The sequence below is a fragment of the Aplysia californica genome, unplaced genomic scaffold, assembly GCF_000002075.1.
Source record: "Aplysia californica isolate F4 #8 unplaced genomic scaffold, AplCal3.0 scaffold00018, whole genome shotgun sequence".
Lineage (NCBI taxonomy): Eukaryota > Metazoa > Mollusca > Gastropoda > Aplysiida > Aplysiidae > Aplysia > Aplysia californica.
The window spans coordinates 1,810,972-1,830,758 of record NW_004797288.1 but is presented as its reverse complement, the minus strand read 5'-3'; the positions used below and the strand labels follow the sequence as shown (position 1 = coordinate 1,830,758).

Sequence of the window (19,787 nt, the reverse complement as noted above, 5' to 3'; positions counted from 1 at the left end):
ACATATACACATACACACACACGCACGCACGCACACAGCCGCACACACACACACACACACACACACACACACACACACACACACACACACACACACACACATACACACTCACTCACCGAGACAGACAGACAGACAGACACGTAGTACAATTATTATTATTATTGCTTGTGTTGGTGGTTGGTCTATTGAGAGTTCTCATGACTCGTGTCATTTGTGTTCTTTTTCCCCTCACTTTTTTTTTTTTTTGGGGGGGGGGGGGGGGGGGTATAGGCACAGGCCTATGAGCGTGTTTTTATACTCGACACGATAGATTTTAAGTCGTTACAAAGGCAGACATCATTCCTACTATGATCGTGGTTTCGTGGTCTAGATCTACATTAAATTTCGCAAACGTAATCCTGAATCGACACACCACAAATCATTATGAGTGCAGCACACACACACAGCAGATAGGCTTACAGAAATCGATAGAAGAGATAACAGGCCATAACTATCATACTCCACACGGGTTGTGGCTTGATTTTATGAGGTGCGCGAGCATTTTATCATTAATGAAAATACATTATTAGTTGTCATTGGCTTGGCCTACTTGAAATGACAATTTTATTATAAACGCATTTTAGTCATGTCCATGTTTTCTAGAGCAGAAGATGTAGATCCCGTTCGAAAACTTCCGGTTTCGATTGTGGCATCTCCTAGGCTTGGTGCTTTTGTTTTAGTTCGAAGTAATCGGCGAATTATTCTGTTGTCTACTCTTCATTATGACAACGTATAGAGGGTACCAGCACTAGGAACGAAACGAGGGTGAGCGCTCTTTTTATTCTTTTTTTCAATGGAACCTGGTATTTATTGCAGACGCAAGAGAACTGACTTTACGCTGTTCACGGTCACTTGTCCTCTTGGACTTGAAATGCTAGACAGTGAAAGTGAAGTGTATGAACTTAGAAGTCCTACCCAGCCTGTCTCTGTTCAGCTCGACCGGCACTGCTACAGTGAGAGTCACATTCAACGAGGTTGCGGGGACCGGCTTGTTGTCCTCGTTGGTAGGCTTGGACAGAATTGCTATGAATTGGAATTGCTCAAGAAAGTCCTAACACCTTGAGTTTGTTGTTGAGATCCGCAAGTGCCAAGTCACACACAAGTCCCAAGCCCAATTCCATTCTCACCCCGGGTGAGAATTTAATTTTACCAACCCATGTCTCGCTATTCTCACCCCAGATGAGAATAACTCATGACTCACTATTCTCACCCCCTCCCCCCATCCCCTGGTGAGAATAGCTCCCACTCCGGCCGGTGTAGGCGTGAGGTGAGGACTCCCCCCTGACCTCTCGCAGGCCGATAAAATCGCCTAGATTCTAGAGATCTAGATCTAGGCCCTTGGTGGCTTACCGCATGTGGTTGGGAACAAAGAACAATAATGTAAAAACATTTTTCGCCTCTCCAGTAAAAAAAAAAGGCTCACTACTGACACTACTGAGCGGGATGTGGGACCGACCGCTGCAGGACCATTCGTTGTTTACACACTTAACGATGGCAGGCCTCTCACTCTCTGCCTGCACACAATAAATAAAGTTCTTGGAACAGAGACTGAGAGAGCGTGTACAAAAGTAACGAGAAGCAAGCACGAGACAATTTAAAATGCTATTGCACGACAGTAGAAGAGATTTTAAAGTTATTCAGACTAATACAAATGGGCGAGGGCGTTAAATCGTGTTAACTAGTTTATATAATAAAATTAGGCCGTAGCAATACAAGCTCTTTTCTTCACTTTCATTTTTTTTAAAATTCTATATTTTTCTTTTTTTCTTGCCTCTTCTTTCCCTTTCTTCATGAACTTTTTTTGAAATTCTTCGGGCCAGACACGATCCAAAAGAGCCAAATTTATGTGAATTGGCTCCAAACCGACAACCCTGACTGACTATTCGGGCACGAACAGTGACGAACATGATGCTGAAGAGCATCAGCATTTAACCCCCCGGGTCATGCCCGCTTACCTATAGCTCAGCCCTGATTCCTTGATTCCTTTAGGGTAATTTCCGGTAAAATGAGGGGGTGAGAATAGCGAGACATGGGTTATTCTCACCCGAATTCCTTTCATCGTTATCCTTATTTTGTTGTTTTTCTCCAACCAACCACCTATGTCATAGGCTAGGCTATGTTGAAACGTCATGGAACATCTTTGTGATACTTGTTTGGTTGATAGTTTATTCAGTTGTATTTATTGATTGATTAAAATTTTCCTTTGTTTGTTCATTTTTTGTTGTGTTCTCTGTTGTATTAATTTTAATAAACTCAGGAATTGCATCAGCCTTGGATGGCAATGATGAATGATGGCATTGAAGCCTTATCTGGGCGAAGGCCTGCCTACCTCTTATCAAGGAGGTGGACTCAACCAATCCGCCAAGGGCGAGCAAATCCTAGCTAGTAATAGGGGTGGTACTGCCTATCCCTTTAAATCGAGGAAATAGACCCAACCAATCCGCCAAGGACGAGCAAGTTCTAGCAAGTAGTAGGGGTGGTAGATGTATTTGAATTAAAACAACCAACTGAAAACACTAAATTTACTAGAAGCACACCAGTTTTGAGCATTTCTTTAGGCCTTGGTTCACTGAGTCTAGGTCTAGATCTATACTCAAAAGTTTGTACTCTGCGTTTAAATAATTTTGTCTTTTGATTGAGGGATATTTTGCTAGGTCAAGACTTGGGACTTGCCCAGATCTGAATACTTGGTCTCAACACTACTTGGTGGGCACGAGAATTGCAAGTACCTATAACTTCCAATGCCAAGTCCTGCACAGGCCTACTCGTTAGATCCGACCTCTCGTTGAACGTGACTAAGGCTACAGAGAAAAGTAAAAGGGGAGACAAGTTATTATATTACACGTTATAGGCCTGCCAATACTAGAAGTAATTAAGAAGCTTTTACCCCTGATGACGAAAATCTCGAACAGCATCACAGTGTGCGCGTTATTGAGCTGTGTTCTGACCGTCATTTCTGTATAAATTTTTTTATTTTTCGGAAAACTTCTCTTGTGGAAACATACCCTCTCACATCTAGGCCTAGATCAATGCGTTCCCACCCACCCCCTCCCATTCCTACCGGCTAGGCCTAATCACAGCACAGGCTCAGTTTCACACAGCCCGCGTTGTGTTCCCACCAAGGAGGTACAGTAAGGTCCTTGGTTCCCACCCATCCCCTCCCATCCCTACCGTAAGCCAACCCTCGCCCATCCTCTTGGTTTTGGGGCCCATATTTAGTATTAGGAGGCACACTTGATAGCAATACAATGCTTTAGGAATGGAGGAAGGGCTTTGTGCTTCGCGCAAGATGGAGAGAAAGTAGAACATTTATTTTTTTTGGGGCTACTAATTGCTTTAATTTGGTTACCGGGACCTCGTTGAAAGCAACTTCAGTCTGTTTGCAACCTCATTAGAGCTAACGTACATTTACAAAGAGATATAGAGGGAAAAATCGGGGATTAAGGATTGCCTCGTTGGAGTCGAATTCTCATTGAATATGACCTCGTTGAATGTGACACCCACTGTACTCAGTTAACTAGCCTGTTCCCCGGAACGATTGATCTTCTGTCACGTAATGATGGTCTAACTGCTGTCTGTTTCTAAGTAAACAACTATTCCTGTACATTTTCCTGTTTTAAATGCACAATGCTAAAGAGCTTTTAGAAGGACTAAGATCCAGAAGAAACTTATTTTAATAGAGGCCATCTTAATCTCATCCCAGTACTCTGCTTTAGGCCCAACTGTAAATTGCTGTTACTGACACGTCTAGCGTTACAGTTACAGACTAACATTTTCCTTTGACCATCAGTATGAGCTGTCCTTATAGCTCACCGTCAAAAGGATTCGCTGATGATGGTAGACTGGTAGATCAAGATCTAGATATTTCTTGATGACCACAAGATGGTCCACTCACTGCTTCTAATCATACCTTGGTCGCTGCTTGCTGTACGTGCATTTAATTTTTTTTATTGGTTGTTATCATTTATGATAACACAATTGAGACATATTCTCATCCCATTGGTTACTGTGTATGAAACATTGCTGTAGTTTTGGGTGTTGAATCGACGGTAAAACAGTAAATTCTTTGTGTGGGAGTAGAGAAAACATGATGTAAAAGCGAGTGTGTATAATTTTCCTTACTTAGATAAAAGACTCTCACCCCAGAGTTGACAGGCCTGAGAGGGCAAGAACTTTATTATGACTGTCTTTGTTTTTTGCAGATAGATGCGAATGTTTGATTAAAAAATGGGTACAATTGCTTTGAAAGTTCAGGTGAATACATATATATGTGATGATCATTGCATCATCAAGTAGTCAAGTTTTTTAAATTTTAGCTTTTGGGTTCAAATCATTTACAAAATATATTTTAAATTTTGCACTCTCTCAATAGTGGAAAGTGTATGTTCTCTGTCGCAACACTCATACATACAATACAAAATAACGATTAATTCTCTTTTTCATTTCCAGTGTTACTTTATGGCAAGATGCTCTCTGGATGCCAAGCGTGACTTCTCATCATTGAAATAATTTGCTCTGAGTGTGTGAGAGAGATTAAATTTGGTGAATCTTTTCAGAAGAGGTCCATTCTTAAACTCAAGAAATATCAAGGTGAAGTCTAATTAGTTATACATCCTGTTGTTTTAAGAATAGTGAGAGCAGAAAAATAGAAAAGGTCTTAAATAAGGATGCAGTAATGAATTAAATTTAAATATAACAGCAGTCTGTTTTTATACCCCTTCTTTGAAACTGTTGCTTTATTCAATTAAATGTTGAGTTGGACACACAGTTAATGGGATGCTTGTAATGTTTTTTAAAAGTTTGTTATATAAGCTTTCACGCCAGGGTTAAGAAAACCAAGATTAAATATTTCGATGAATTTGTGGGTTGTGATAAATTAATTCTTGTCGCAATTTGTACATCTTTAAAAACAAAATTTTCATATGCAGGCTGCAAGGAAAGAGTTCAAAAGTTTCAAAAGAGTTCAAAGTGATCATCACATCTTCTTCTAGATCTAGTAGAGGTTAACTTAAGATATTAAGAATCCAGTCTGTGACTTTGAAATTCTGTTTTTACTGACCACAATTTTTTATCACCCTTGGTTGAAATAATATGGTGAGTTTATCTTTTTTTGATCCCCCAAACTTAATTGAAGTACATGATATATATAATATTCATAGTGAATAATAATGGTTTTTAAAATGTTGTTTTTTTAAAAATAGATGATCACCTTGAAAAATAAACAAGCAAAACGGAACCAGGAACATACAGATACGACCTCTAAAAGGCTGTCAATCCGGGACATGCTCCTAGTTAAAGGTACTCAAGAGTAAAGTGTGTATATGTATGTTTGTTTATTCTATCTCATCTCCCCTTTTTATTTTTGCTGAAAATTTGTACCGTTTATATTTTGAGGGTGAATTTAAAAGTAATGGAAGTTGTGAATTATCTCAAAATCTTTTATGCCATGGACATGAAACTTTCAGTCCCTCAAAACAGTCTCCTAGACTTCATATATGCAGGATTCCAGCCTCCACAGCCACTTCTGGAAGACACAGTAGTGTAGTTGTTAGCTCCTGGTGTGCTTCACGGCTCTGAATTGATAGCTCTTCTAGGTCCTGAATTTTAAAAACTTTTGTCAGCAAGCTTGACTTTTAGGATAGGAAATAATCAGGAGTCACAAGGTCATGGAGCAAAGTTGTGTCTGTAGGCTTGATGAGGCAAAACTTGGATCTCTTGCTCTTGTATGCACAGAGTTCGTGGAACTTGTTTTATTGGTTGCTAACTTGTCATGGAGGAGCATTGTGCGAGCGGTTCCAATCTTGGGTCTCTGCTCACGAGCGCCATTTTGTAGCTGGAGCAGTACCTTTTGCAAATACAGTCAAACCTGTGTAAAATGGCCACCTATTATTAAGGAGAAAAGTGGCTGTATAACACAGGTGGCCGTCTTAGGCAGGACTGATCAAAATGAAGGAAGTAAATCATTCTCTTCCGAGGTCTAAACTGGAGCTGATCTCAGGCTTTAGACTGCCGTAAGGCTGATTCAGAAGGGTTTTTGTTTTGATTTTTTTTCTAAAAAGGGGGAAGGTAGTGAAAGAACATTTTTTTTTTTTTTTTTGGTTAGCTGATTTTGTGCAAGGGTAAAATAAACTAAGTATGTTATAAGTAAGACATGTAGACTGAGTGCCATGGTAAAACAAACACGCGTGTAGCTACTACTTGGCTCGGAGAATGAGCGACGCTTCTGTCGCAAGTTCACATCAACGTCCATTGTTACTTTGTTACAGATTAGATAAACAAAACAGTGGCCAGCCACGTCACATACGATTTGTGCATGAGTTGCAGGCGGGACTTATAGGTGATGACGGATCACGCTTCCTTCACCAGCAGTTGAAAATGTATTGTTAGGCCTACCCATTAGTCAACTTGGGTAAACATTCTTTGGAGGGACTAACAATTATGACAGGTGAATGAGGATCCACAGCTTGAGGGGTCGATTAAAAATTTATGACAAATCTTCGGGCAATGAGGGACCACGCCTGGCCGTCTGAGGCAGATAAATTTGCCTGTAGGTTGATAAAATAAGGTGGCCGCATTGAACAGGTGACCGTTTTACACAGTTAAATTATATAGAAAAAACTCAAGGGGGGAAATGGAAAGTGGCCATTTGTAGTGGTGGCCGTATTATACAGGTGGCCGTCATGGCAGGTTCGACTGTAGTAAGAAGTCATAGAAATATTATGTGGCATGATACCAACAGGACCATAAGGGGACCACTGTAATTGGAAAAGACTAAAAATTCTCTTTCTGCTTTGATATGGTGGAAACCAAACAACAGACCTCCTTTCTTGTCGATCCACATGCGATTCTGCCGTTTTGAAGAAATTTTCAAAAAGGGAATCCATGTTTTGTCTCTGGTGATAATCTTTCTCTCTATCTTGCTCCTAAATTGGTAAATGGGGTGTCTAATGGGCACACACTTTTTTTCATTTGGAGTTCACCTCAATAATATTTTGCATTGATCCAAAGAAAAGTTCAGACATGCCACTAAGATCTCATACAGAAGTGTGAGGATCTAGCACAACGTGGTGCTTTGTGATAACATCAGTAGTTTTCTCATTCACAGAGGAGTATTTGGGCAGCCAGAAAATGGATGATCAAAAGTGTCTTTCCATTCACTAAATTTCTCTTACCAAACAACAAACTATTATGTGAACAAAGCAGATTTTCTACAAAGAGAACATTTTCATAAATCAGTTTTAGTAATCTGCAAAGTTTACTGTGCTTGAAAATGTAGAAACAGAAACAGATGTTTTCCTTTGAAAAGTCCATCTTTTTCTTCCAGAGTGGAAATCATCCTTAGATCGTCACATGAAATAATCAAAAGTGTTATCACATGAAACTCCATTGGTTGGTGCGAGATTGGACATACTATTCATTAATTAAGTGCATTGCTCTTATCACTGAAGTTTTCTGTATAATTCAGTTTTTAAGAGTGCAGGTGTTTTTTACACTCCCATTTTCACAATTTAGATCGTTTAGGAGATGGGCTTCCAACTTTGCCTATCAGGGCTAACCCTGGCTGAGAGGGATGTAAAATCCCTGGGAAACGCCTGAGACACTCAATAAAAACGTCTCCCCATTCAGGAATCAAACTCAGGTCTCCTGCAATAGCAGGAAAGTGCCTAGTGAGCTAAACATCCAAACTAAGGGTGGAAAGAAATAGCTCAAAGTTTTGTCGTTTTTTTCTTTTTTTCAAGTTTGTGATTGAGAAATATTTTGAGTACTAGAAGGCATTTTTCACATTTTGTGAAAATTCTAACAAATCGTTCTTACTCCTTGTTTCATGATCCTTCAGAGGTTCAAGAAATGGAGGAAAACTTGCCATCCACCTGTGAGGTGAACTTTTCTGACGCCAGCTGCCTGCATGAGTTTTCTTTGACTGTGACACCTGATACTGGTTACTGGCAAGGGGGGAAATTCAGGTTCAATATATCAGTGCCAGATGAGTACAATATTGTGGTGAGTTGAGCTTGTCAGCTCTTGTAGATGGTGTCTTCCCAGTTAACAGTCTTCGATGATTTGTCCAGCATGAATTGTGCATGAATAGTTACTGGAGGTTGGTTTGGTTGGTTGGGGATGTAATGAATGTATTCTGGTTAATGATGTATGAGTAGGTTTATGATAAATATATATATGTTTTTAGTATAGAGTTTAGATTGCGGTTACTGTCTTGTTGGTCTGGTTTTGTACAGCTAAAGGTATTATTGCTATGGTTATCATACAAATTTGAGCTACTAAAGAAAAGTCTTTGTAACATGTTATTATTGTTTCTTTTTCTATTGTATGAAGTACAAATTTTTGAAGAATATTGGAAGAAGTTTTCTTGTGGGTTTTTGAGCTTTCTAGTTTCTCTGACTAGTTTTTTTCTTGACCTTTCTATAATGATAGCTTTATAGAACTCATTGCCATTTTTCAACCGTTTCTTTGATGTTGAACTTGTACTTATTTCCCGGCAGCCACCAAAAGTTGCCTGCACAACCAAACTGTATCACCCCAACATCACGGAGGTTGGAGAAGTCTGCCTGAGTCTACTGCGGCAAAGCTCCTATGACAGTATGGGTAAGGCAAATGATCAAGTTGTCTCTCTTTTTCTGTTAATCAGCCTGTTCTTAAAGTCTTGCCCTCAGACACACACTCTTCACCCATGAGTGTTAAACCCATTCCTATATAGATCCAACAAAGTCGGTCACTGTGTGAACTCTTATGTGTGCCTAGATCTACCATTGTAGTCAGATAGCTCTGCGCTTGCTATTAACCTCGGTCGGGATTTTCCTATCACTATTGTAAATGAAATCTTGTTTAACACTTTGCGGTCACTTGGCGCAATAATGAGGTGGTGGTGAAATTTATCCATTCCAATCACCTGGCGCAGAACTGCGCCAGGCCTAAGAAGTTGGTTGCGGTCGCTCTCCTGGCTGGGTGACCAGATGGGGTATTTTGTACTATATTTTTAGATTTGCGATTGGGCTATTACAAAGTTAAGATCATTTGAATCTCATGCTATTTTTACCGATTTGCTGAACTTTGAACCTGCAAAATGAATATGTTTTTATATAGACATAAAAGTTTAGTGCCCAAAACATTTTTTTGCCAAAGTAAGCGGACAAATACTCTTTCTTTGATTTTGTTATACTGGTGAGCGCCTGATTTCATTATAATCCTACAAATTTTATAGTTCTCTTTTGAATGGTGATCTTCTATATGTTTATCAAAAAATTAAGGGGAGTATTAAATGAACCTGGGACCAATGCCTGGTCAAAAGGAGAAATCAGGCATTGATGAGAATTTAAATCTCTGAATTTAGTTGTTACCTCAGAGGGAGAAGACAAAGAAAAATATGAAGATATAACTAGAACTGATCAGAGGAACATCGCTGGCGAACCAAAGTTATTTGAATTATAACTTGAATCTATGTTTTGCAGTTTGTTTGATATCTGTAACTTGAGAGGATTTTTAAAAATGTTTAAATTTGTCCAGGTTATGCCCCTTCACTGAAAGGGGAGAGGATAATTTTCAGAACAGGGCCTTAGGTAGGACTGAGTTTAAAATATTCAGATGCATTTAGTGACCTAGATTACTGACAACTGCAAAGAAAAAAAGCCTTTAAAATATAAAAAAAGAACTTAGAAAGAAATGACTTATAATAAATAGGGCAGTTAATGATCTTTGAAGTGCAATTTTAAAGGTCTAAAGTCTCAATGCTTTGTTTCCTTGTTTTGTTTGTTTTTGTAAGTGTTTTACGGCGCTCGCAACTGCATAAGGTCATATGAGCGCGCGGGACACACTAAACTTTTTCAGTTGGTAGGAAATTTTGAATTTTGCCCGGGTGGCGGCCGAAGCCTACTCTTATCGATTTTAGACCACCAAGGGATCTTTAACGTGCACAACTTGCACACGGGACCTCCGAAATTTTTCACCCTTGTCCGAGAAGGCTAGGTGTAGATCTTTCCTACCAGAAGATCAGGGGTGTGGCTGAAAGACAGCAGTAAGAAGAAGCCAATGAGTAGCAGTAGAAAGGCTGCAGAAAGAATCAGGAGCCCAGAGGAGGGGGCAAAGGAAGTGAAGGGGTGGGGGGGGGCAGAAAGAGGAGACGAAAGCAGACGACAGAACATTTCTAGAGAGTAGGAAAGGAGGTGAAAGGAGACAAATTTAGATAAGATAATTTTTTGGTCGCTACCCGGATTCGAACCCGGGACCTTTGAATGAGAGGTGAACACCTTAACCTCTAGGCCACGAGAGCCTCCATTTGTTTCCTTACCCTAGTCTTTTTCTCTACATGACTGTGAAGTATAAGTAGTGGGTGAGATTTTCAATTTTAGAAAAGGTCTCGATGAAGATGAAGTATAAAAAATTAATACTACCTCTGAAACTTGTTTTGTTGAGGAAAAGAAGGTTGAATAGATAGACACAGGACTATTACGATATTTGTAAATTGTTGATGATGTATTGATAAAAAGTTCTTTGAGTTTTTACTTTTGTTTGTTTTTCTCTTTTAGTAATGATGAAAAGTGAATACAGCACTGTTACTGATATGGAATATTGGATGTTTCGGCCTGACAGCTATTCACATCTATGTCCTCCGGGTTTTTTTTGGTCAGATGATATAGATATATTTTTTTAATCAATTATTTCCAGGATGGGCTCCAACTAGAAAACTCAAAGATGTTGTCTGGGGTTTGAACTCATTATTCACTGTGAGTATATTGTGTGTCTGTTTATTTCTATGTGCTTTTTAATTTTGTATATTTTTAATCAGCCTTTTATTCTTGTTTGTAGAGTCTTACATTCTGTAGATTGATGGGCATAAATTTAGTTCTTCATACCATCAGAATTTCTGTATATTTTCTTGGGTTTTCACTAGTCATCCACATATTTGGTTGCTATGTAAAATTCATGCAAATATTTCTGCAAAAGAAAATGGATGAAAAGTCTGCCTTTTTGTTTGGTATTGCGGCTTCCAGTGGTTGAATGTACTTTTCTCTGAAGTGCCTGGGGTGGTATAAAAAGGAAACTACAGTCCCTCTTATTTAGATCATTGTGCTCTGCAATGGCCATATGTCAAAAGACATCACTTTCCTCTATCGATGCATTGTTCCATAGGAAACAGACCTTTAATAGTCTAAGTCTTTAAGACGTCACCTGTGGTTAACGGTTGCTATAGTGTCTCTGCTCTGCCTGTATCTTTTTATTCTTGTTGTTTTCCTACTGTCTGTCCCTGATGCAATGTTGTCAGTATTGTGGAGATATGCTGTAGACTACCTCTCTGCTCTTACTTATTTATGAAAAATGATATAATGTTCACAAGAATGTTTATCTCTTTCGTTTTAGTGTATGATTTGCCATGCATAAGAGCAAAATTTTTTTCAGTTAAAATTAAAGAGTTGAAAACATTTGAATTTAAGTAGATTTTAAATCTTATTTTTCTCAGGATTTATTGAATTTTGACGACCCTTTGAATGTGGAAGCTGCTGACCACTATGCCAGAGACAAAGTAAGTAGATATGTTGGATATGTCATACTCTACGTTTTAATCTTGTCTAAGAGCTTGTATTTGTCATGTAACATAATTTGTTTCATTATGATTTATATGCCAAAGAACTTGCTCACATAGATCTATTAAGAATTGGCCATGAACCCTGTTTTGGTTGAGAAAGAGGTTCAATTTTTCTTGTCACTTTTCCATACTATTTTTTTATGCAAAAGGTCTTTTCTAACATTAATAATAATGATAGTAAATTGCATTTATATTGCCCATTTTCATCTCATTGAGAGGCTCAATGTGCATCCCAATAAAGATCACAGGCATGTCAAACACATGCCCAATTGAAAAAGAGTGAACACCTCTATTTAAACATTTTCTAGTCACAAAACGACCGATGTTACGAGTGTTCTATAAAATATGTTTGGAAGAGAGTTTTTGTAGAGGAAGGGTATGTAAGACTCTGTGAAAGAAGAATAGAAGCACTCCCATTCTCCCTTCAATAATTTTTCATGAAGTACTTCCCACATACAGGCTCAAAAGTCACCTTGGTAGGTGCGTTTTAGGTAGCAGCATAATGCTGTAATTGTTATGCTAGGGTGGGGTTGCTGGGTTTTTTTTGGGGGGGGGAGTTGGTCGGGGCTCTGCTGTGGTGGTCTTCTGCTTCTACTTTTCTGGTGCTACTAGAATCCATATTTGTGTAGGTCTTTGCCACTCACTGTCATGTGCTTGGGTGTGGTTTTTTCCTTTTTCTTTTTAACTGTTACAGTTCTCCTGCAGTCTGTTCCTGGAAAAATATGTCCCTTTTCGTGCTAACTTGATGTAATCTGCAATTCAATGGCTTTATGTTCTTTAAAATCTTTCTTGCTGTGAAATTATTCTGAAACTTGTGTAGAAACTCAAAGCTAGAAAACAAGCTCATTAATAAATTTGTATGGGTGGTTGACGGGTGCTTTGGTGTGGTTTGTTCTTCTTTCTTATCAAATATCTGTCATCCGTATCTCTCCCCCCTCCTTTTTTGTATATATTACTCTCTTGCAACTCATCTATTCTTCAGCACTTATGTGACCTTATTGTGTTGCAAGTGCCGTAAAACTCGTACTTAAACTAAACTAATAACTTTGTATTTTAAAATGTAGGTCAGAAGAATTGATTTGGCTCTGCACATATATTATTTGTTCTTTAGGTAGGGAGTTATGATGAAATCTGTGCAGTAGCATGTTTGGTGCACTGTGTATTATTTTGTTGAAAATAAATTAGTCTGACCGAGTTGTACAATGATTTCTACCTTTCACATCTCTATAAGTTAGGTTTTGGTTATGGTTCAAAGATCGGTAGTGTTTTTAAGTTACGTTTGAAATATTATTTTTATGTATCTGGATATGATTTCAATATTTACACCTTGTATGACCTTTTTTTTTTGTCTTTCAGGAATCCTTCAAGTCAAAAGTGGGAGAATTTGTCCAGCTGTATGCCCGGAGATAATGCATGCCTGTTTTTAGGTTGTTTGTCCTAGCGCTGGTGTTCTAAATGTTTTTGTTTATTTTTTACGTGATTACATGCAGTCAGAAGAGCTGCATTGTACAGACTGTAAATTTTCCATGCAACTGGTTGTCTCAATGCTCCATACAGCCTTAATTTGAATGTATTTCTGTGTTTGAGAAAATATCACATTACAAGTAAGATGTGAGTTTGCTCCCCCCCCCCCCCCACCCCTTTTTTTCCCCCTCGATGTTGCTGTCTATATTTATAAAATGTTGCACGTGGTTGTGTCAATACATAAACAGACCTGTAGACTCTCAGCCAATTGGCAGAGTCATTGTCATTCCCACTCTCATGGTGAGTCTCAACTAGCCCCGCTGATGACTCTCTGCTAAATTAAAATGGCCATCATTTTTTTTTTTCTGGTATTTTTTCATCCCCAATATTTTATCTCTGCTAGGATTCTAGTTGTTTGCAAAATGTTAGCTGATCGTTTTAGGGCTTTGTACTTTGCATCTTGTCACTGTTTCAAGTCTCCATGACACACATCAACTGGAATATAAGCAGAAAGGAATAATCTTACTTGGTGTATCTATAAAGTGCTTTGCTTCTGGGATGGGAGTGCAGCCCTGCCCACCAAGTGGTCCCCCCCCCCCCCCCCCTGTTCCTTTATATTACAACAAAACTTTTGTCAATTTAAGCTCAGGGTATTTACAGGTCTGATTATAGAATAAGTGTTTCTTACAGAAACAGTTGTTGTATGTGCTTTGGTCTATGGCAAGAATAAATGAGAGTGAGATGTAAGACTGTTTGAACGCTGTCTCTCCCTGTGTTTCCTAAGACATGACAAAACGGCTTGTTTTGTTACCATGAAACACTCTTGCCTATTTTGTGGCCCTATCTCAGAGCATTCTTGTGTGGCGTGTCCCTTGTAAATTGGAATGAAAAGTTGTGAAATAGAACCAGCTTGCAGTATGTTGTCAAAAATGTTTTATGGAAATATCTTCCCCCAGAAGCACCCTTTTCTGACTATAGCTACAGTAGCGTTGTTGTTATCAGTAATGAATGCGGCATTTCTCAAGCATGATAATAGGCAGTGACAGCCACTACAAAATTTTTGCAGGTATCAGCCTAATTAATGGTCACATTAAATAGGCTGGATTTTGGCTTTGTCTGAAGGACTCTGGAGTCAGCTTCTATCGTGGTGAAATATTAGGTTTCAAAATTTTAATTTGATGTTCTCAGGAACTACTCTTCAGAATTAAAAAAAAATATGTTAAATGCCAATCAAACCTTTGGTTTTGCTAGTGAATTTTTCATTATTTATTTATTTTTTGGTGAGGTTAATCATTGGCGCAAACATCATAAGTGATCCACTTTCTGTTTGTATTTGACACTTACTGCAAGTGCTCGCAGATTGTGCCATTGAGTATTTTTTGACAATAAAAAAAATTCTTGTTGTTAGTCTTATGAAAAGATGTGTTTTTAAAGATGCACCTATTCTGTGTTGAATGGAGGAGACTACACATTGTCTTCTGTGTAGATGGCATGTTTCCTCTCAGTAGCAGACATTTTTTTTTTGTCCATGAATTGTACTGTTGCCAGCATTGATCCCAATTGTTAAAGATCTATGCATTCTTTTCAAATGTTTTGTTTTTATTCTCATGCAGTACACGCAACAGTAACATTTACAGTTTTTGTCTCTTTTTCTCAAATTTTTGTTTCCAATAATCAGAAAATATGTAAATTGGGCAATTATATTGCAAATTTGACCTTCATCTTATGTTTCACAATAAGATGTTATCATTTCCACTATTTAAACTTTTGTGTGTTATTTTTCTCTTTTGTTCGCTGAACTTTCAGTAACAGTGTTAGAATTGGCTTCGAGCCAGTATGTTTGCGTATGGTTAAACTATTGAAGAAATTAAAATAAGTGAACCAAAACATGTGAATTGTAGTTGGATTGCCTGCATGTGCATAAAAGGAATTCATTTCTGCTTGTCTCGTCATTGATTTCAAAACTATTTTCACAGGATGAACCACATGCTTATGTTTTTAAATTTTTTAAAAAGATTTTTATGTGGAAGCAAGAAGTGTTTTCATGAAAGATGTATTTATTGAGTCTTGAATGTGTCATATTTTAGTTTTGTCTGCTTTCTTTTCATATTCATCATAAACTGAAGCCAAACCCTGATAGTCCTCAGATAATTGATGAATACTTCTCCTTTCATGTCCATTATGTTTTCTAAAAAAACGTTTGCAGATTTTCAACTTTATCAGTAAAACTAAAAGAGGAATATTTCTATGCTCAGATATTTGATAATACTACTGAACCAGTCCTTTATTTGCTTTGTGAAACATCTTTAAATGCCTTTAGATTCATTGTTAGTGTAGATCTTTCTGTTCCACTGTGGAAACGTATTGCAGTATGCTTGATGGAGATGTACCTATTTGCAGTATATGCTGTATACGATCAAACCTTGACACCCCCCCCCCCCCTTTTATTAAACTTTATACCCTCTGCCCTGCTTACTGCCAGGTTTTGTCAATTGTTGACAAAGGAATGCCTATATGAACATAGTATTTGCACCTTCACACCTCTATCTGCCACTTGCCAACTGTCTGAGTTGTACAGTCCTTACCAAACTTATGTAAAAATAGAATTACACAGTTATATTGCCAGTGAACTGGTAGCCGGAGATAGGCTTACACAGAACTCATGGCTCATGGTACCCATCGGTGGCTACTTAGAATCTCTTTTTAACACACGTCTCTGTGAGTTCGGCCTATTTCTAATGTTTAATGGTTTTCTCCGATTTGCTCCGGATGTGCACTTTATGAAAATATTACTTTTAGGCTTTAGAAAATAAATTTTAAAAAAGAAATTGAAATGCAATCTTAATGTTGTACATTGAACCATTAAAGAAAGTACTTCACCTCAGCTTTTCAGGAAATATTTGGTGTCGCAAGATATCCGTCCGATGATTAAAAGGCTTGTGGGCGCCTGTGAGACTTTTTTATTGTGATGAATCACATTCAAGTCTTTGTGAAAGGTCTTAAGCACCCCGAGTACTGAGGAGTATCGGAAAAAAACCCCCACCCTAAAATCTTTAAGTCTTCAAGATCTTTGACACAACCTAAATGTACGTAAGTTCAGCTTGTGCGGTACTTGTAATTGGTTGCTACAGGTTTTTCCCCTGGTTATTACAGTCATGTGAGATAGATCTAGATGAATCAGAACTGGCCATTCTAGTCTCTACCAGTCTACCACACGTCGAGATGGCAATGGGTGCTAGCTAACCTGTTATACTTCCAGCTCCACTGTTCCACCAACTTCATGCTCATCCATAGGTAGGCAATTTAACCGGGTTTAACTGTATTTTTACAATTTTGCGCCGACAGTATTCTGATATCCCTGTTAAAACTGCATTTCACTTTTCTTTAACTTTTAAGCTTTTATTGTTTTGTTTCCACCGAGCCGTATTTGTTTTAAAATACAGGGTGTAAATTGTCAATGTAAGAATCTTTGACATTTGTCATTTTCTTGTACATTCTCCGTAAATTCAAAGCTTCGTGCATAATCTTGTAATTGACTGCTTTGGGCTCGCTTATATGCTCTGCATACACATTATTCTGTTTCTGTTGTAAAGGATAAAATCTTTGGGGATGTTGATTATCTAAAGCTGCTTGTCTGTTTACACACCTGTGTGTGTGTGTGTGTTTGTATGTGTGTGTGTTTGTGCGTGTTTACATGTGTTTGGGAGTGTGTGAGCATGTGTGACTGAAAAACTAGTTTGTGAACTGTGGCAGTCATAATGTGTTGCCACTGCATTCTTCCGATCATTGATTGATGTGTGTGCTTGTGTCTGCTTTCTGGTGTCTGTAGTAATGTAATGTTTAGACTTTTCTCCATGCAGACTAAAGACACTAGTTTGATTGGGGAAAATATTTATTTCTGCACTGAGGTGTCCCACACAGCTTGGGTTGGTGCTTATAGGCAACGTCAGAGCAGCCTTCCCCCCCCAAAAAAAAAAGATCTAAAGTTTTGTTGATGGGGATGACAACGTCATGCATGACCTTGAGACTGACAGTGAGCACGATCCTAACATCAGTATTCTTTGATTGTGAGCCTGGTTTTAATATAACGGATGACAAAAATTTTGATTGCTGCGGCAACTGCAAATATGTTTTTGTCGTTTGGCATTTATAATTTTACTAATAATTGTCTTTTGTAATGAAAATGATTAAAGTGCTTAATATAGGGAGTGAAATTGGAGACTGCTTTCACACAGCACATGTATTTTCTAATTTCTAATTGTTTGTAGGCTGATTTTATTATTTTAATACCATGACGGCTTCTCCAGAAATTATATAGTGAATTAAGTTATCATGAAAAAAAAAGCCTGTTGAACTGAAAAATGGAGTTCATGCATGTTTTCTGCAGAAAGAATGTGTATGACTGGAAACCTTAAAATTAAAAGTTCAAGGCTTGCTGTTTGACTCTTTGTGTCTGGGTGTGATTGAGATTTGAGCCTCAGGCAGACAGGCTAGACACACAGGCTGGCAGGGAAAGGCCAGTAACAGAGAAAATGCCGCAGCATCACATGATTAAAAGAAATGTGGATTACATTGAGAGGGTGAGGATGAGATAGCGCTGGCAGGTGAGTTTTAGCAAAGTTTGAGCCCAGTAGTGGGTGAAAGGGTTGATGAGCTACCTTGTCTAGTCTTCTGATGAGCTCAAAGTGTCTGGTCTTGCTTTGCTTTTTGCATATGATAGCTCAAGGTGGTGTTTTTTTAATAATTGTATATATATGAGCAGGTGGATGTGTTTCGTTTGATAGTGAGATTGTTGCCTCCTTCCTTGGATTCCCTTTCCATTTCATGTGATTCCCTCACTGCTTACTGTAACAGGCATGTCACTTTGAAATGATTTTGCTAAACATCATGTCCATGTGGTGCTCAATGTACTCTTTATTTTTTTTTTTCGTTTTGGAATGGATGCTAGTCGGCTTTTGTGTTTAAGCTGATTTTAATTTGCTCTTTGCTGTGTCTTCGCCTCTATATAGTAATGATGCCATGCTGCATGTGTTATTTATTTCAGTGTAATAAACATAAATGTGAGCAGGGTATGATATGTAAATTGGCTTGAACGTGTGTCATCATGGTTCAGTTTTTGTTGAGAGAAAATTCTGAGGGTCTGAGGCCTGTTCCAATTGTTTGAAATTGAATTCCTGATACTACTTTAAGCGAAACTGATGGTCCTTCACATTGGCAAGAAATCTGATGAATTTTCTCTTAAATAATAATTTTCTCTCTCGTTGCAGAGGACAATGCCTCGTCCCTGTCATGAGGGATTAACTGTTAATGCTTTTTGCTGATGATGTGTGTTTCACTTAACTTTGCTTCTCTTTCGACAAGAAGACATCAAGAAGGGCATTATCTACTCTGTTGCTGTTTGTACAGTTTATTTCTTTTTTATTTCTCTTTCACAGACACAAACATGCACTCTTACTTACACACCTGAGAGAGTATGTTATTTGCCTGTGTAATATATCTTAAGGTGGGAGATCTGACTGTCTTGAGATTTGATTTTTTTTTAGAACTGAGATATAATGTGATAGTACACGGCCAGGAGGAATATGTGATGACTCTTCGAGACTGCACCCACCATATCCGCCCACGAGTGTTTCTATTCTATTTTCAACATGCCTAAATGGAAATGGCTGTAGGCGAGTATGTATTGTATGAAGAAAAAGTAGCTATTTCTACACTATTTACCGTTTTTTGACTAAGCACAAGTTTGTTTAATCCCTTTGTTTCTAATTTTTCTGGCCAATGTATTTGAAGTGTGTGTAATTTTTGTCAGTGTGCACCCTTAGACCAAAAAAGAAAATGAGTTATTGCTTTGAAAAATGTATATCCCTGCTGTGCGGTAAGAGAACATTAGTGCATGATGTTAAAAGTTCTTTTATGGGTTCACTCATATTTAAATATTTAGATGATAGGGAGTACACTAACAGAATGGCATCATGCAGAAGAGTTAACGCTCAGATGCTACTGGATCGCTAACAGCAACAACAACAGGGAGTACAGTAGAAATACAAAGACCTGTTGATTTCAACCTTTATTTGAGTTTTTCAAAGTTAACCATGAAATTTTCACAAATCCTGCATCTTAGAGAACAATTTGGCACTCAAAATAAAAGCTTTGGGCTTTAATTAGTTTTATGGTAAAGCAAGTAGCTTGATTCTTAAAGCCACCTTATTCACTGCGGGAAAAGATGAGCATGAGAAAATGTAATTATTTTTTTGCTACTCCTGAAAAAAAGAATTTTTGAGATTCTATTGTTTAGTCTACCTTGGTTTGTACTTGCTGAGTGCTTGTATAGGTATGGCTCATTCAATAGTTTTATTATCTGAAATTTTGGAGAGTAAGAAGTCTGAGATATTATTTTTCTGTCACAAAACTCTTCCCTTTTTTTTAACCCTGAAATGTCCAGGTGGTTGGTGGGTGCTCTGGTATGATGTTCTCTATCTGTTTCTTCCCTGTGTTGCTCTTGTTCTGATCTTCTTCAGAGTAGGATATCGCTGTGTAAACATATATTGATTTTCTTTTTACTGCACTTCAATGAGTAGTACTTGTATGTTTGAAAAATCTGTCTGGATCATCTATGTAGGCTACCCTTTCTGGTTGATGGGGTTTTCTTGAGTGTGTGTGATGTTTCTTTCTGCTTTTTGCAACCCCC

The 19,787-nt window shown here is 38.1% G+C and overlaps 1 protein-coding gene across 1 annotated transcript; it reads left to right on the top strand.

Annotated features, from left to right (window-relative positions):
• Nucleotides 1–303: 303 nt before the first annotated feature.
• Nucleotides 304–18,930, top strand: LOC101852665 (NEDD8-conjugating enzyme UBE2F). The gene is made up of 8 exons (XM_005090510.3): nt 304–804; nt 4,489–4,629; nt 5,241–5,337; nt 7,877–8,040; nt 8,538–8,640; nt 10,717–10,775; nt 11,510–11,572; nt 12,992–18,930. Exons 3-8 carry the CDS (start codon nt 5,241–5,243, stop codon nt 13,043–13,045), a joined length of 540 nt encoding a protein of 179 aa, XP_005090567.1. The 5' UTR covers nt 304–804; nt 4,489–4,629; the 3' UTR covers nt 13,046–18,930.
• Nucleotides 18,931–19,787: the final 857 nt, after the last annotated feature.